The 16,510-nt window shown below is 41.9% G+C and overlaps 1 protein-coding gene across 2 annotated transcripts in view; it reads left to right on the forward strand.

The window, feature by feature from the left end:
* The window catches only part of PABPC1 (poly(A) binding protein cytoplasmic 1), a 31,796-nt gene extending 15,514 nt beyond the window's left edge, over positions 1 to 16,282 (forward strand). For both annotated transcript variants that reach the window (XM_082258439.1, XM_082258438.1), the window contains exons 12-15: positions 554 to 638; positions 720 to 850; positions 949 to 1,044; positions 15,643 to 16,282. In XM_082258439.1, coding sequence (XP_082114565.1) covers positions 554 to 638; positions 720 to 850; positions 949 to 1,041 — 309 coding nt within the window. In that variant the 3' untranslated portion in view covers positions 1,042 to 1,044; positions 15,643 to 16,282. The remainder of the gene's footprint in view (positions 1 to 553; positions 639 to 719; positions 851 to 948; positions 1,045 to 15,642) is intronic.
* Positions 16,283 to 16,510: the final 228 nt, after the last annotated feature.

Genomic DNA, 16,510 nt, shown 5'->3' on the forward strand with positions numbered 1-16,510 from the left:
ATGGGCAAACTTTACTGTTTTTTAAATTAAAGTGTTTTTTCCAAAATTTGAGTTTTAAGACCGCTGCGCAAATACAATAGGATATAAAATATTGCAACGAACGCAATTTTAATCTCTAGGGTCTGTGCAAAAAAAATATATAAAATGTTTGGGGGTTCGAAGTAATTTTCTAGCAATAAATACTGATTTTAAACAGCAAGTTTCAGAAATAGGCCTGGTTCTTAAGTGGTTAACTTACCCCCTAAAGGCTAAAACTTTGAGGTTTTGCATTTTATACTTGCCATAGGGGCATGTAGAGATGCATCTAGTGTTTCTTCAAAATCCTATAGTTTTGTGCTAATTTCTTTTAGCCAATTAACCCAGTTTTGACTCGAAAGTGTTCATTGGGTTTCGCATGTGGCTGGACATGGTCAGTATTCTTTGTAAATGGCCTTTAATATCAGTTATACATTAAGTTTTATACATTTGTACTTTTTATGAGCTACTGTTGCAGAACTGATTTGGATATTTGTCTCAGTAGTACTATTGCTAACCAGTGTGTTATTCCTTTCAGCCTGCTGTCCATGTGCAGGGTCAGGAACCCTTGACTGCCTCCATGCTTGCTGCAGCACCACCTCAAGAACAGAAGCAAATGCTTGGTATGTAACATTGCTGTGCTTAGATTTTATTGTACAAATATGATTTTCAGGATTGTGGCTGAACCATGGTTTTATTTTTAGGTGAACGCCTCTTCCCACTGATCCAAGCCATGCACCCAACTCTAGCTGGAAAGATCACTGGAATGTTGCTGGAAATTGACAATTCTGAGTTACTTCATATGCTTGAGTCACCAGAGTCCCTTAGATCAAAGGTATGTAAATGTTTTCTTGTAAACACTGGACCCTTTTTTCTTTTTAACACAGGACAGGTTGGTGTAGAAGTTACATTTCTAAAATTTTCTTTCCCCAGGTTGATGAAGCAGTTGCTGTCCTTCAAGCTCATCAGGCCAAGGAAGCTGCACAAAAGGCAGTTAACAATGCCACTGGAGTTGCAGCTGTCTAATATGTAAGCTGGAGGGACTTTTTTTTTTACAATTTCATATTTGTGAAGTGGTTAATTCTCAGGCTGTCTGTAATGAGGATTTCTTCAGTTCCTTGGTATAGGCTTGAATTTTCACACGTGCATATATTCTGCTCTTAGCAGATTGCAGGTACTAATCCTATCTCCTATGTGTTGGTCGCTGGCTTACGGCTGAGGCCCGTTCCTTATAATTTTGCTGCCTTCTGGAGTCAATGCTACTACACAGTGGGAGACAGAGGTTGCCCTTATTGTTGGACAGTTATACTTTTTTTTGTTCCCAAAATACCTCAACCCCCCCTTGGGTATCCTCTTTACTATGCGACCTTTAATCACCTTTGCCTTACGGCACAAGTGCGCACCTGTTAACCTTCCTGCATTGAACTTATGCTAGGAACATTCCATGTGTGGATATGCTTGCACTAAGACACTGATTTCTTCTAGCAATCCAAGACATTTTAGGCACAAGGCCAGTCTTGCTACACATTTCATTGGTCTTATCCTCTGCCTCTTTTGTGGTATTCCCTGGCAGTCGTGGCACTCGCCCTGGAGATCTTTCACACTCCTGAAGAAGCGGAACTTTGATTCCGAGAAAAGCGTCGAGTCAAACTATTCCCACTCGGATTTTAAACTGAATGCCACTTGATCTGTTATATGGATTTTTTTTTGTGTGCATAATGGAGCAAGAGTGTTCTCATGAGGTTTTGTTACCTACTGTTTTAAATGAGAGATGAAGAGATCTATTTTAAGACATGATGCAGATCCTCATTTTTAATCAAGATTTAAATAAAGATGTTGACATTTTAATACTGTTAAGTTGTCAGGTACCTTAAAGTCCTCTTTACCAGGTTTTTTTTTTTTATTTTTTTAACCTAAACTGACTGATCTCTGAACCAATCAGCATATGAGGTCCCGCTTTTCCAATCAGAGAATTCAAATAGGTGGATTTAGTCCTTAAGAGCTATAAATTAAAAACTTAAGATGCAATGTATGTCCCCAAATAACCCCAGCATTCCTTTCTTGCTTGAATGAATAGTTCTCCATAAAAACATTGCAAACTTGGATAGAATTTGGGTTGTGGGCCAATGTATAACTGTTGCCCATGCTAGCCTGATGTCCAAGTTTGGTTACATGTGACCACTTTGGTAGAACTGTTCCCTTTTGCCAGTCTTTGCACAGTGATAGAAACTACTATATAACTGGCCTTAAATGCGACTTTCATGAAAGAAAAGTGTAAAGTGACAGCCAAAAGAAGACCCAAGTGGTTCGTGTCTGCCCTATTGTTTTTTTTTTTTTTTTGCCATACTATCTCAGCTTGACGTTCTTTTAGGCATTAACTACTCCTTCTATAAATTAACTTTCTAAGATTCGTTTTTATTTCTCCTCCTGCTACTTTGAGGTCATGTAACCATGTTTTTGATCTTGGCTTCATATTGAAAATCCTGCCGCCTTGAACCTTATTCACCCCCTTGCTGTATCTAAAAGTTTAAATCATGTCTCCCCTCTCCTTTCCTACTGACTGTACATATTACTTTACTGAAGTCGTCTGATGTTATCCTCCAGACCTTTAACCATTTTTGTTGCCTGTCTCTGGACTCTTTCTATCTTGTATCTTTGTAAGTAACGTCTCCAGTACTGCACACCATATTCTAAAGATCTATGTAGAGGTATCAATACATAGTTTTGATAAATCTAAAATTAATTGTACGTGTGCACAAAGTAGTCCTTTGCAGTATTTTGTCTTAGTGGTGTCTCAGCACTGATCGAGATGATGAATTGTAACCACACAATGACCTCACAAGTAACCAGGGCTGCTACTACGCTGTCACGTGAAACTAGAGTAATTTAAAGCAGTTGTAAACCGGTGGGTGCCTTTTTTTTTTTTTTCCTCTCCAGACCTGCAAGATAAAGCCATAATGTGCTAGTATGCATCATTCAGAGCACGTGCTGATGACAGCTGCATATACAGTAAATATCTCCTAAACTGTGCACATTTAGGAGATATTTACAGTACCAGTACATCGTGCACAAGTAGAAGATGGAAGCTTACAACCAATAAACAATACTTTAAATGTCCACTTTTTGCCCAATATTACCTAAATGTCACTTGTTGAAGGACCAAGGTAGCAGTAAAACTTTAAATATGCTTTCCCGTATGTACTATCTTTAAACAGTGTCACATCTTGATATTTCTGGCTCAGAATAGGTAGGCCTTAAGCAAAACTGCTACTGTTAAACTACAGTTTTTGTGACACTGGAGCTACTATCCATGTTGAAGTTAATTCCTCCTTGTGCACTTGAACCTGAATGTTCATTCTCTTTAATAGCGAACTAGCTTTGCTTCCATTTAAATCTCACTGGAACTGTATATCCAATGTTTAGTGCCAGTCAAGTAGGAAAGACTCCGGTATTTGTAGCTGCCTCTTATGCGCCTACAGTGTATTGATTACAATATATTTAGACACACCCTCAGATGGGAATAGAACTTGCAGTGTCTGCGATTTAAAGCCTGTGCGTTTACCACTGAGCTCTTTGGTCTCAGCCTGTGTTCTGGTGATTAAGGGGGAACCTTTTTCAGGTATTGTAGACTATTTACTGTTCATTTCACGTGTATTAAGTTTTCTTTTGTGGCATTTTGAAAGGAGAGAGTTAAAGGCATAGTCCACCTTTTAGGAGGAAGTTCACAAATAACATGAAACCTGCTTGAACAACCCCCAATCCTGAATTGCACAGCACCGCCTTACTAATTTTTCTTTTTTGCTTTTAACATGGCTGTGTAAGCAGGATCTGCAAATAAGATGAACAAGTGTCACATCTGCTACTGTGGCAGAGGAAGTCTGATCGTGCTTTCTTGTTTTGTATGTACATTCACACATACACGTTGCAAGCGGACAACACAATTTTTACTATTTTGGTAAATCTAAAATGAATTGTATGAAGTCTATCCGATCTATCCAATTTGTAGCCAATGAGGCAGGCCCGTGATGTACAGTAGACTGCAATAAGATTGTAACGTCTGGTGAGCATTACACTTGCAGAGGGAGAGGCAGCACTTTAAGCTTTACTCCACTGCGCAGTGCTATAAGTGCTGCTGTTAGAGATTCAGGTTGGGTACTTGTGCTAACTCTATTTAAAGTTAATAATGCAGCTAACTTTGCTTTTCGTTAAAGTGTATGTAAACCGCAAATTAAGTGGGTTGTAAAGTTAAATTTCTTAACCTTAATGCTTTCTCTGCGTTAAGGTAAGAAACACCTCACTACTTCTACCCATCCGTAAACACTTACCTGGCTCCTGTCATCGCTTCAGCGCTGTCTTGGCAGAAGCCCAATGGCTCATTCTCCTGTCAAACCCTTGAGTAGGGAGTGGTGGCACGGTTTCCTGGGTTTATGGTTGCAGTGGCACCCGGAGGAGGGATGGACAGACAGAGCAGGCGGGGGACTGCCAAAGAGGGGGTAAGAGACCACTCTGCAAAAACATTGCACATAACATGTATACATTACTTTTTTTATTTTTTTAATCAGCCTTTAATACCACTTAAACCACTTGACGCAAAATCACATACCTGTACGTCATTCTGTTCTAGGTGCCTCGCCCCGGTACCGGGGAACAGTCTGCTTTCTTGTGATTACTGTTGTGGCTAAGCAGCTGCACGATTTATCACAAGCCTTAGCCAACCAAACTTGGTGTTTTTAATGCTTTTAAATGAAAAGGAGGGATTTGTGGTCTTACAGACCCCAGATCCTTCCAAAAAAATGCATGAAATGTGACTAATACTGTCACAATCAATGTTTACACTCCTTGTGACAGCAATAAAAAGTGATTACATTTTTTTAAGGTACAGTGTAAAAAAAATAAAGTGCCCTGTCCCTCCGAGCTCGTGTGCAGAAGCAAACACATACACAAGTCTTGTCCAGATACATTAAGTGTTCAAACCACACGTGACGTATCTGAAGCGAGAGCAATAATTCTAGCACTAGACCTCCTTTAACTGTAAACCGGTAACCTGTAAACAAAATTTTAAAGCGCCAACTATGGAGATTTTTAGGTAACTTCGTTTATAAATTGTGCACTCGTACAATGGTGACACATGTTTGGGTATCTTATTTACTTGGCGTAATCACCTTTCACATTATGAAAAAAATTGGGATAACTTTACCGGTTTTTTTATTCATGAGTGTATTTTTTTCAACATTAAGTTTGAAAGACGGTTGCGCAAATACAGTGTGACATAAAAATGGCAACGACCGCCATTTTATTCTCTAGAGTCTCTGCTAAAATCTTTATATGTTTGGGGGTTCTAAGTAATCTAGCAAAAATACTGATTTTTAAGTGTCAGAAAAAGGCGTAGTCCTTAAGCGATAGCCTGCTCCAGTCTGGTAACCATGTTTGATGAATAAAAAGCTTTTAATGATTTATTAAACCTGCATATACATAGCAAAGTGAGTTGCTTCAGGTGATGAAACAAATTCTCCTCTACATCTGTTCAAAGTGCTGAATCTACAAGCTTGTCTAAGAGTTTATAAAAAAGGGGGCGGGGAACTGAAATTACACTCTGCAAAGTTGTGAGGAGCTCCAAGAGCGGATTGGAGGGAAGAGACCTACCCCCCCCCCCCCCCCCCGCCGCATCTGCACACAGGAACAGAGTTGAGGCTGTCAACCCAGCTGGAGGTCCTTCCCATGTCACCATTTTTCCCTTGGTGTCAGGCAAAACTTGTCAGAAGTGATTCATGCTGACCGCAGAGGAAGGCAGCAGGAGACAGAAATGACAGTGCTTTGCATTGAGACAGTTACACACTATATATATATATATATATATATATATATATATATATATATATATATATATATATATATAAAAATATGTTTTCATATTTCATGCCTGCTCTGAATTGAGACAGTTACACTAGAGGGATATGCTTTAATCCTATTTCATGTCTGATGTTTACAACCACTTTGAGTGCAAAAAGCCAGTTGGTCTAAGGAGAGATTCTGTAGTCCAGGGGGAAATGAAAATGCAGCCACCATATCAAAGGACAGCTGGATGTTGGTTCCCATATCGGAGCTCAGTGTTAGTAAAGAAAGGCAGCCACCCTCCAAATTGTAAAAGCTTTAGTTACCCACTTGGGGACCAGGCCTATTTCTGACACTTGTTTACAAGTTAAAATCAGTACTTTTTGCTAGAAAATTACTTGGAACCCCCCCCAAACATTTTTTCTTTAGCAGAGCCCATAGAGAATAAAATGGAGATTGTTGCAATACTTTGTCGCACAGTATCTGCGCAGCAGTCTTGCTTGCAAACGCAATTTATCTTTTGTTCATTGACTGACACAGCTCCTGATCTTCTTAACTATTGGGTTATGCTGCCCCCTACATGAGTAGGACACTAAGGATGGACCTAGTTCCTTGCTAAGATCCCTGGTCCTGGCAATTTATTTTATTTTTTTTAGAATTTTTTTGTCTCCTGGATTTTTTTCCTGTGAGATCTACGGTCAACTGCCGGACAGGGCGATGGACTGGATAATCTAGCTTCTGTGGTCACCCCAGTCTGGCCAGCGGGTACGTGCAGACCACAGCTCCGTGCTAGGTTGGCCACGACATAGCCCCAGTGGACGGGGACTGGCCTGCGAGTTAAAGGCATTGCAAAGTGGCATTTAACCGGATCTCGGCATGAGTCGCAGCATTCCTCCTGGCCGACAGCCCCTTATTTCGATGGACGGGAGGTTTGGTCTGGAGCGATGCCCTCCTGGTATGGGAAGTAACTGTCCCCCTTCCCCTGGAGTGTTTTTGCGTGCCTAACTGCTTTGTGTGGGTGCAGAAGTTCAGAATGGAGCCTGTTCGCATGGTGGGGGATTTTTCTTGCCTCCTTTGACCTCAGACGCTTGCCTTTCACATTCCAATGTGTTGGTCACCAGCGCTTCCTCCACTTTACCGTGGGAGAGGAGCATTATACGTTTTTGGCGTTGCCTTTTGGTCTTGCTTCTGCTCCTCATTTCTTCACGAAAATGATGGCCCTGGTGATGGTATTGTTGCGCAAATGGGGGGTCATGGTACAAGGCTACTTGGACGACCTCCTTCTGCGAGCGAAATCTTTTGCACTTGTGGAAAATCTTGAAATCACTATACGAGCTTGAGCGTGTTTGGCTGGATTCTGAATTTTCAGAAGTCTGTTCTGGTTCCGTCCACAAAACTGGACTATCTGGGTCTGACTCAGCCTTAAGAGTGCTCCTTCCTCTCGACAAACTGCAGGCGGCAATTAGTCTCCTGCTGCCCAGCAGATGGTCAACCTTTTGGTCTTTCATGCGGGTGCTGGGCCTGATGGTGTCTACCTTCGAGGTGGTTCCGTTTGCACAGTTTTATACGAGGTCCCTACAAAGGAGATTCTGGCCAAATGGGGCAAGAATCCAGTCTCTGGACAAACTGATCCAGCTGAGCCGGGGAGCGAAAGAGTCCCTGATATGGTGGCTTTGTTCTTCGGTACTTCGGCTGGGCCTTTGTATTGGACAGTGGTCACCACGGATGCCAGCCTGTCCGGCTGGGAAGGCGTCCTCAGGAAAATTTCTGCTCGGGGTCTGGACACTGGAAGTCTCAAAACCCTACCATTCATGGTCTTAGAACTCTGAGCGATCAGACTGTGCCTGGAACATTGGACGGATTGTCTTAGGGATGTCCAGTGTGCATTCAATCGGACAATGCCACGGCCGTGGCTTATGTCAATCACCAGGGTGGCACAAGAAGTGTCATGGCGGCTCTGGAGGTAGCCGGCATTCTAAGGTGGGCAGAACGGTTTGTTCCAGCCCCCTCCATCGCACACATTCCCGGGATGGGAAACTGGCAGGCAGATTACATCAGCCGGCCGGTGTTGGACCAAGGGGAGTGGTCGCTTTATCCAGAGGTGTTTCAGCAGTTGTCTCTGGTGGGGCATCCCCGAGGTGGATCTGTTGACGTCCAAGCGCAACAGGTGCAGAGGTTTGTGGCTCGGTCACTGGATCCTCTGACACCATGGATACGCTGGTGGCCCCATGGTTGTCAGTATCGTCTGATTTATGCCTTCCCTCTCAAGGTTCTGCCAAGACTTCTACTACGCAAGATCAAGGCAGAAGGGACTCCGGTCATCTTAGTCGCCCCGGACTGGCCTCACCGGGCTTGGTACGCTGATCTGGTACAGCTGGTTGCCATTCCTTGGAAGCTTCCTCTCAGGGAGAATCTGCTGTCCCAAGGACCAGTTTTCCACCCTGCATTAGTCGCTGGCTTTGACTGTGGCTTTTGAACGCCAGGTGCTGATGGATAGAGGTTTTAGAGTTGGTGATTCCAACGCTGTTAAAAGCTAGGCAGTCTACTTCTTGGAAGATCTACCATCGTACGTTGGAGACATACATTGCATGGTGTGAGTCTCGAAGTTCATCCTCGCTCCTTTTTTTTCCAGTGGCTTGGATCTTGACCTTTCAATGGAAGGTTGAGCAGAAACTGGCCTGGAGTACGATCAAGGGTCAGGTGTTGGCCTTAGTGGTCTTCTTTCAACGGCCCTTGTCCACATACTCCTTGGTGCGTACTTTACTTTAGAGTTAGGCACTTGACCCCTCCAGTGCGGTCTCTGTTGCCGCCTTGGGACCTCAATTTGGTGCTCCCAAGCCTCCTTTTGAGGATCTTCAGGAGATTCCCCTGCTTACTGTCCCAGAAGGTGGCCTTTTTGGTGGCTTTCACCTCTGCTCGCAGGGTGTCAGAATTGGCGGATTTACCTTACTTGGTGGTTAAGTGATGAGGTGGTTCTTTGCCCCTGTCTGTTGTTCCATCCTCAGGTTGTCTCGGATTTTAATTTGAATGAAGACATTGTGTTGCCTTCCCTGTGACCCAGACCAAAACATCAGAAGAAAATTGCATTGCATGCCTTGGATGTGGTCTGGGTGATTAGGGTGTACCTGGCAGCTACAGTGTCTCTTAGGAAATCAGACTCACTATTTGTGCTTACAGATGGACCTCGGAAGAGGTTGTTTCCTCTAACACCATTTTCAGATGGATAAGACAAGACGGTGGTTTAGGCCTATTCTATCAAGGGTCAGGGTCCTCCTTTCCCTGTCAAGGCGTACTCTACTCGGGCGCTCAGTGCCTCCTGGGCCTTCCCGTCATCGGGCGTCAGTGACGCAAGTTTGGAAGGCGGCCACCTGATCGTCGGCGCACACTCACAGTTACATAGTGAGGTTGAAAAAAGACATCCGTCCATCCAGTTCAACCTATGTGTGTGTTTGTTTGCTGTTAACTGTACATTGTATACCCCTGTATGTTGTGGTCTTTAAGGTGCCCATCTAATAGTTTTTTGAAACTATCGATGCTCCCTGCTAATAAGACTGTTTGCGGAAGAGAATTCCACATCCTTACTGCTCTGACAGTAAAGAACCCCTACGCACTTCAAGGTTAAACCGCCTTTCCTCTAGTTTTAGTGAAAGGGCGCGTGTCTTATTGTATTCCCTTTCTCTGAATAGTTTGTTCCTTATGCTAGGGTCGCCTGTACAGTATTTGTACATTGATATCATATCCCCCCTTAATCGTCTCTTCTCCAGAGAGAATAAGTTCAGTGCTTGTAGTCTTTCCTCATAGCTGGTGTCCTCCATTCCCCTAATTTTTGTTGCCCTTCTCTGGACTCTTTCCAGTACATCCTTTCTGAGGACTGGTGCCCAGAACTGGACAGCATACTCCAGATGTGGCCGGACCAGAGTCTTGTAGAGAGGGAGAATAATCTCTTTATTTCTGGAGTGAGTCCCCTTTTTTTATACATCCCAGTATTCTGCTGGCTTTGCTTGCAGCGGCTTGGCATTGCATGCCACTACCAAGTCTGTTGTCTACCAGTACCCCCAGGTCCTTTTCCATCTTAGATTAACCCAGAGGTTCCCCCCCTAGTGAGTAGCTTGCTTTCTGGTTTCTGGCACCCAAGTGCATTACTTAACATTTTTCCACATTAAACCTCATCTGCCATGTAGTTGCCCACCCCATTATTTTGTTCTGTTCCGCTTGTAAGGTTTCCACATTCTGCATATAAGATATTGGCATGCTTAGTTTAGTATAATCCGCAAATACTGAGATTGTACTAGATATCCCCTCCTCTAGATCATTTATGAATAAATTAAACAGGATTGGTCCCAGGACAGAACCTTGGGGGACCCCACTTTCCACACCCACCCAATCCGAGTACTCCTCATCAATCACCACCCTTTTCACTCTCCCCTGGAGCCAGTTCTCTATCCAGGTACTCACCTTATGGTCCATAACTGCCTTCCTTAGTTTGAGCAGTAAACGTTTGTGGGGAACTGTGTCAAAGTCCAGATACACCACATCCACAGGCTTTCCTTTATCTAGGTGGCAGCTCACTTCATCATAGAAGGTTAATAGATTGGTTTGTCAAGAACGATTTTTCATGAATCCATGCTGATTACTACTAATTATACCATTTTCATTACTAAAGTCTTTTATGTGGTCCCTTAACATCCTGTCCGGCCTATAGTTACCCGGGATATATCTCGGCCCTTTTTTAAATATTGGTACCACGTTGGCTTTTTTCCCAATCAGCTGGCACCATACCCGTCTGTAAACTATCCTTAGAAATCATGAATAATGGTCTGGCAATCACCTGGCTGAGCTCTTTAAGAACCCTTGGGTGCAAGCCATCCGGTCCCGGTGATTTGTTTCTCTAGTCTATCTTGTGTTAGCCATGGCGGTACTTCCTGAGGTGTGTTTTAGTTTGTCCCTACAAGCTGGGTTAGTGTAGCAACCCAATTCTTTTGTGAAGACTGAAGAGAAGAAATTATTTAACACTACCGCCTTTTCCCTGTCCTCTGTGGCCAAATCTCCTTTGTCTTTTATGGGGCTAATGTGTTCTGGCCTCGCTTTCTTACTATTTATATACTTAAAGATTTTCTTGGGGTTCATTTTACTCTTCCGCTATGTCTCTCGTGTTCTATTTTAGCTGCCCTGATTTCGTCTTTACATTTCTTATTACACTCTTTGTAATGTTTGAATGCTGCCAATGACCCCCCAGTCTTGTATTTTTTGAAGGCCTTTTCTTTAGCATTAATATGCATTTTTAAGTTGGAGTTTAGCCACCCAGGGTTTAGTTTTGCTCTTTAAAATGTATTTCCCTTTGAAATGCACTGGTCAATCCCTTTGTTTAGTATGCTTTTGAAGCACTCCCATTTTTCCTCTGTGTTCTTTGTTCCCAGGGTTCTATCCCATTTGATATTTTCTAGCGGAGAGCGCAGTTTTGGGAAATTGGCTCTTGAAATTCAGTGTCCTTATATTACCCTTCTGTTTCATATTACTATGATTAATACTGAAACTAAGCTCTATAAAGTGGATGTGTTGGCGTCTGTGGATGCTTCCTTTGGCCACAAGGTTTTGCAGGCTGCTGTTAGAGGACCTGGTCCTCTAAAGGGGATTGTTTTTTTTTTCAGGTAAGCTCCTGTTTACCTGGTACCTGGTTCGCTCTAGCTAGCCTCAGGATTTTTTTTTCGCTGTTCCCACCCCTCATGTTTAACACTGCTTTGGGACGTCCCAATGGTTAAGAATATCAGGAGCTGTCCATCAATGAACGAAAGAAAATGGATTTTTAACTTACCGTAAAATCAATTTCCCTGTTCATTGACGGACACAGCACCTACCTCTCTGTGGAGTTGTATTTCTTCTGACACTACTTATAACAAAATGGAGTACCGATAGAAGAGAGGGAGTATACCCCCTGGGACTGCCCATAAGCGTAGCCAGACTTTTTTTTTTCTGCCTAGTGTCCTACTCCTGTAGGGGGCAGTATAACCCAATGGTTAAGATCATCAGGAGCTATCAATTAACATCAGAGAAATGGATTTTACGTGAAGTCAAAAATCCTTTAATACACATTTTTTAATAAAAAAATAAAATAGCCTGATTTTTTTTTTTTTTTTTTCCCCCTCTGTAAAAAAAAAAAAGTTACGCCAAGTAAATTGATGCCCAACATGTCATGCTTTAAAATTGCGCATGCTCAAGAAATGACGACAAACTTTGATACTTAAAAATCTCCATAGGCGATGCTTTAAAAATGTATACAGGATACCAGTTTAGAGTTAGGTCTAGTGCTAGAATTATTGCTCTTGCTCGAACGATTGCGGTGATACCTCACGTGTGGTTTTAATACAGTTTACATATATGTTCGCTTCTGCCCGTGAGCTTGGAGAGACAGGGCACTTAAAATTTTTTATTTTTACTTTCCCTTTTTTAAAAATTTTTTGATCACTTTTATTCCAATTACAAGGAATGTAAACATCCCTTGTAATAGAAATGAGGCCCTTTAAGGCCAGGTGGTTAAATTGAAATTTGACGTCGCTCCGGTCCTCCAAGCGCATAGTCGAGTGGGGGCCATCTTGCCATTAATAGACTTCCTGCCCATCTGCACACAGGATCGAATTGTTTTTCCTGCTACCGACTGCTCTGCTAAGGTGGGGGTAATGACCGGGAGGGGGGTGGGCACCTCTCCTTCCGCCCATAAAAGTGATCCTGTTCCATGTGGCGAGTCCGCCGCTGGGACCACTTTTATATTAAAGTGGACCGTCTGCTGTGTAACCGGAGTTTTGGCCGCTATCTGCTGCCATAACCCTGGTATAGAAAGTCAAAGTAGCGACGTAAATGCACAGTGGTCGGTCGAAGTGGCTAAAGTAGAACTATAAGCACAACTTTTCATTTTGGATAGAGTAATGGAGGGTTATAACCCCTGTCAGAATTTTTTTTTTTGCCATCTGTCTTATTTCGGACATTTCCCTTCACTTTCCTGTTCCATAGCCAAACAAAGCAATATGGAATTCCTTAAGGACCCCCAGGTCACCTGAACTAGTGTCCCCATTGGAAGATTCCCCTCTTTTCTGGGGACAACCGAATATTTGGTATTGTCCTTTTTTTTTTTTTTTTTTTTTTTTACTTTCACTTTCAAAGAGCATGGTAAACAGGACTAATTGTGTCAACCTCCTTAACGAGGCACAGACCGCAATAAAAACTGATAGGGGGTCTAATCCCTCTACACTCCATCCAAATTAAAAAAGTTTTGCCTTTAGTAATTAAAAAGTTTATTAAATGATTCTGTGCAAATTTCTCAGCTCTAATTTGCTTCACTTGTTTAAAGCTTATTTGTAAGATTGCAGCTTTCAATTTGAAATGCGGCTTCTGCCTTTTACCAGCACTGAATGTTTAGATAAATTTATAGAAATCAAAACAGTGACTTTTCAGTTTAAAACAGTAGTTTGAAACCGAGGGTATAGTACAACGTGCTATATTCATAAAACACGCAGAAGACCTCCATAATACACTATCCTATACCTACAAGTTGGTGTTTGTAACCCTAAAAAAAATATCCTATTCCTATAAAAGCATGTTATGCAGCACAGTGCTTGTGCTGTCATTTGGCCTGGCCCTCTGTATCACCTAAAACACCTGACGGATTCTGCCAGTTTCTACCCCCCCCCCCCCTGTACAATGACCACGGTGTATCATGGCTGCTGAGCCCTGACACTGTGGTCAGTGTACATGCTTCCCTCACCCGCAGCTCTCCTGTTTGCTCTATGTCCACCCCCCCCCCCCCAATCCTTTCAGCTCTTGTGTGTGAGCCGTGCCCTCCCCTGCTGCTATACAATGTAAAAAAACATCTGTCTTTTGTAGAATCTTCACTATTATAACCTTTTATTACTCGGTGCCTTTGTTTTATAAAAATGATGCGGCGCACTACCTTGTTGAAGACTGCCACTGAGTGGTCACCTGACCCCCCGAGGCTCTCCTCTCCCGGCTGACAGAACCTCCCTCTGCAGTGCTCGAAGGAGAACGCTAGGACATCAGCTGACTGCACAGCGACGCTTCAAAATGAGGTATTGCGCCGCATCATTTCTTTAATCCAGAGGAAGGCCGAAAAAACCCCAATAAAGCATGATTCAATTTGGTGCAGCGGGACAAAAAGCCATCAAGAGGCAATCCAGGTATTTCTGAAACAACTTTACATATAAATGTTATGTACACTTTGGAAAGAATCCAGGCTTTTTTAAAACCAAAAAAAGCAAAACAATCTACTGAGCTGGACAGAACTAGCTCTTTAGCGTAGCGAGTCTATTCCACTTTCACAGTTCTTACGGTAAAGAAGCCTTTCCGTATTTTAAGGTTTAATCCTCATTTTCTCCAGACGTAAAAAGTGCCCCCTTGTTTTCTGAAATGACCGTAAGCTAAATAACTCAACACAAATTCATATTTACACATATTGATCGTATCCCCCTTAATCTCTTAAGAGAATAAATGAAGTTCCTCTAATCTCTCCTCAAAGCTGAGCTCCTCCGTGCCTCTTATCTGTTTGGTTGCTCCTCTTTTTCTCCAGTTCCCAAATATCTTGAGAACTGGTGCCCATAACAGAACTGCATATTCCAGATGAGGTCCTACTAATATGTACAGGGGCTAAATGATCATTCTCTGCAGTCCATACCTCTCAATACAAGAGAGGATTTTGCTCACTTTGGAAACCACAGCTTGGCATTGCATGCTATTAAGCCTATGATCCACCATTGACTCCCCCAATTGTACTCCTACCTAGTATGTATGATGCCTACATATTCTTAGCCCCCAAGTGCATAACATTTATCAACATGAAACCTTTTTTAGAAAAGGAAAGGTCAGGCTATATAGGTACCTCATCCATGTAAAAACATACTAAACCAGAGGATTGGACTTTACTGCTACCGAGAGTACAGCCACACATATCAAAATAGCCGTGTTTTATTACTAAAATAAAAAAATGTATATCATCCACAAAACCATAACATATTAATATTAGACAATACACGTCATATATAAAGAAACCAACATGTCTGCCAAATACTCCCAAGAGGTCGGTGCGTTTCACATAGTTGCTGCTTCAGGTCCTCTGTATCTTGGCAGCAAAGAAATATGGCCTATTCAGGAAAAACATATTCCAACAGTCAATACATTAATATGTCTGAGATCTAGGTATTATGTTGTGTCCTATATAGCCAACATTAAACCTCATTGCCCAAATAAACAGTGAATTGAGGTTGGCTTGTAAGTTGGTGACATCCTGTAAGGATGTTATTCCCCTGCATAGCTTGGTGTCCTCTACAAAGACTGAAATGGTACTTTTAATTCCAGACCCTATATCAATTATAAGTATATTATAAAGTAAGGATCCCAACACTCAACCTTGGGGTACACTACTCTCCAAATTCTGTCTTTTTAGCCAGTTTTCTATCCATTTACCGTACACATTAGCCCTGTGGGAACTGTCAAACGCTTTGGCAAAATCCATGTATACCACGTCCACAGCCACTCCTTTGATTTTTTTTTTTTTTTTTTTTAATGAAGTGGTAAGTAGAACCTTGGACTGATTTCAAAGCTTCTGTCTTTAATGAATCCATGCTGGCTATTTTTTTAAATATTTTCTAGCAAACAATATATGCAGGTAGACCATGGGAAATGATGATCAGTCCTTGGTCCTCTTCCTACTTTTGTTTAGGCACAATTTTCAGAGTTCAAATCCTCTTCAACTAGTTCAATATTTGTAATTTATTTTTTTTCTCCTTCCAGGCCATAAAACGCTTCAGAGAACTTCAGCTTACCATCTGTGGAGTTCAGTTTGATATTTTGATGAAACCATTGAAGTTTGGGATTTGGATAAACTTCAAGCAACATTATTGATCACATCCGTGTCTTTAGTGAAATTCAGACAACTCTGGGTTAAATGGGGTCTTCAGAGAACTTAAACACCATCAAAGTTCACATAATCGGGGTCCTAAAAGAGCTTCGCATAACACCATTGAAGTTCTTTTCATAGGAGAAAAATCTATGAAAACATCGAAAAAAATTAAATCTTGTAAAAACACCGCAAAAACCTAATAAAAAAAAAATCATAAAAAAGGAAAGGAAACTACCATGCTTACGTACGTAACAAATGCCAGGTCTGGCATACTGCTAGTCCTAGATATATTTAAAAAACACAAAAAAATTGTAAAAATATAAAAACAAAACTAAATGGTTTTTTTTAGACCCGGGGAAAGGCATTTTGAACACAGTACGGAAAGTTAAGCATTCCTTTCTTTGATTTTGTAATTCTTTACTGTGGAAAAGCTCAGATTTTCACCACAGTTGGTATCTAGTGGGAAAGATAGCTGAGCATGAAACATAATTTGGATTATAAAATTCTTGCTTTAATAAAAATTACTTTAAACATGTGTCTTGGTTTTTTTTGTGGTGGGGTTTTATTGGACTAGGACAGATTTCAATTAGTCATTCAAGTTGGATGTGTCTCTCCCATAAGCTCTGTAGCTGTTGGGCAGTTTAAGGTGCAAATGTACTATCCCCTAGGCATTTGTTGCTGACCACAAGTTCTGAAAACGGCTGTAAGGCAAACCCTCTAACTTCAATATTTTCAGATCTACATACTTGTTCCAGGTCA

The sequence above is a fragment of the Pelophylax lessonae genome (genome assembly GCF_965119305.1).
Source record: "Pelophylax lessonae genome assembly, chromosome: 5".
Classification (NCBI taxonomy): Eukaryota; Metazoa; Chordata; class Amphibia; order Anura; family Ranidae; genus Pelophylax; species Pelophylax lessonae.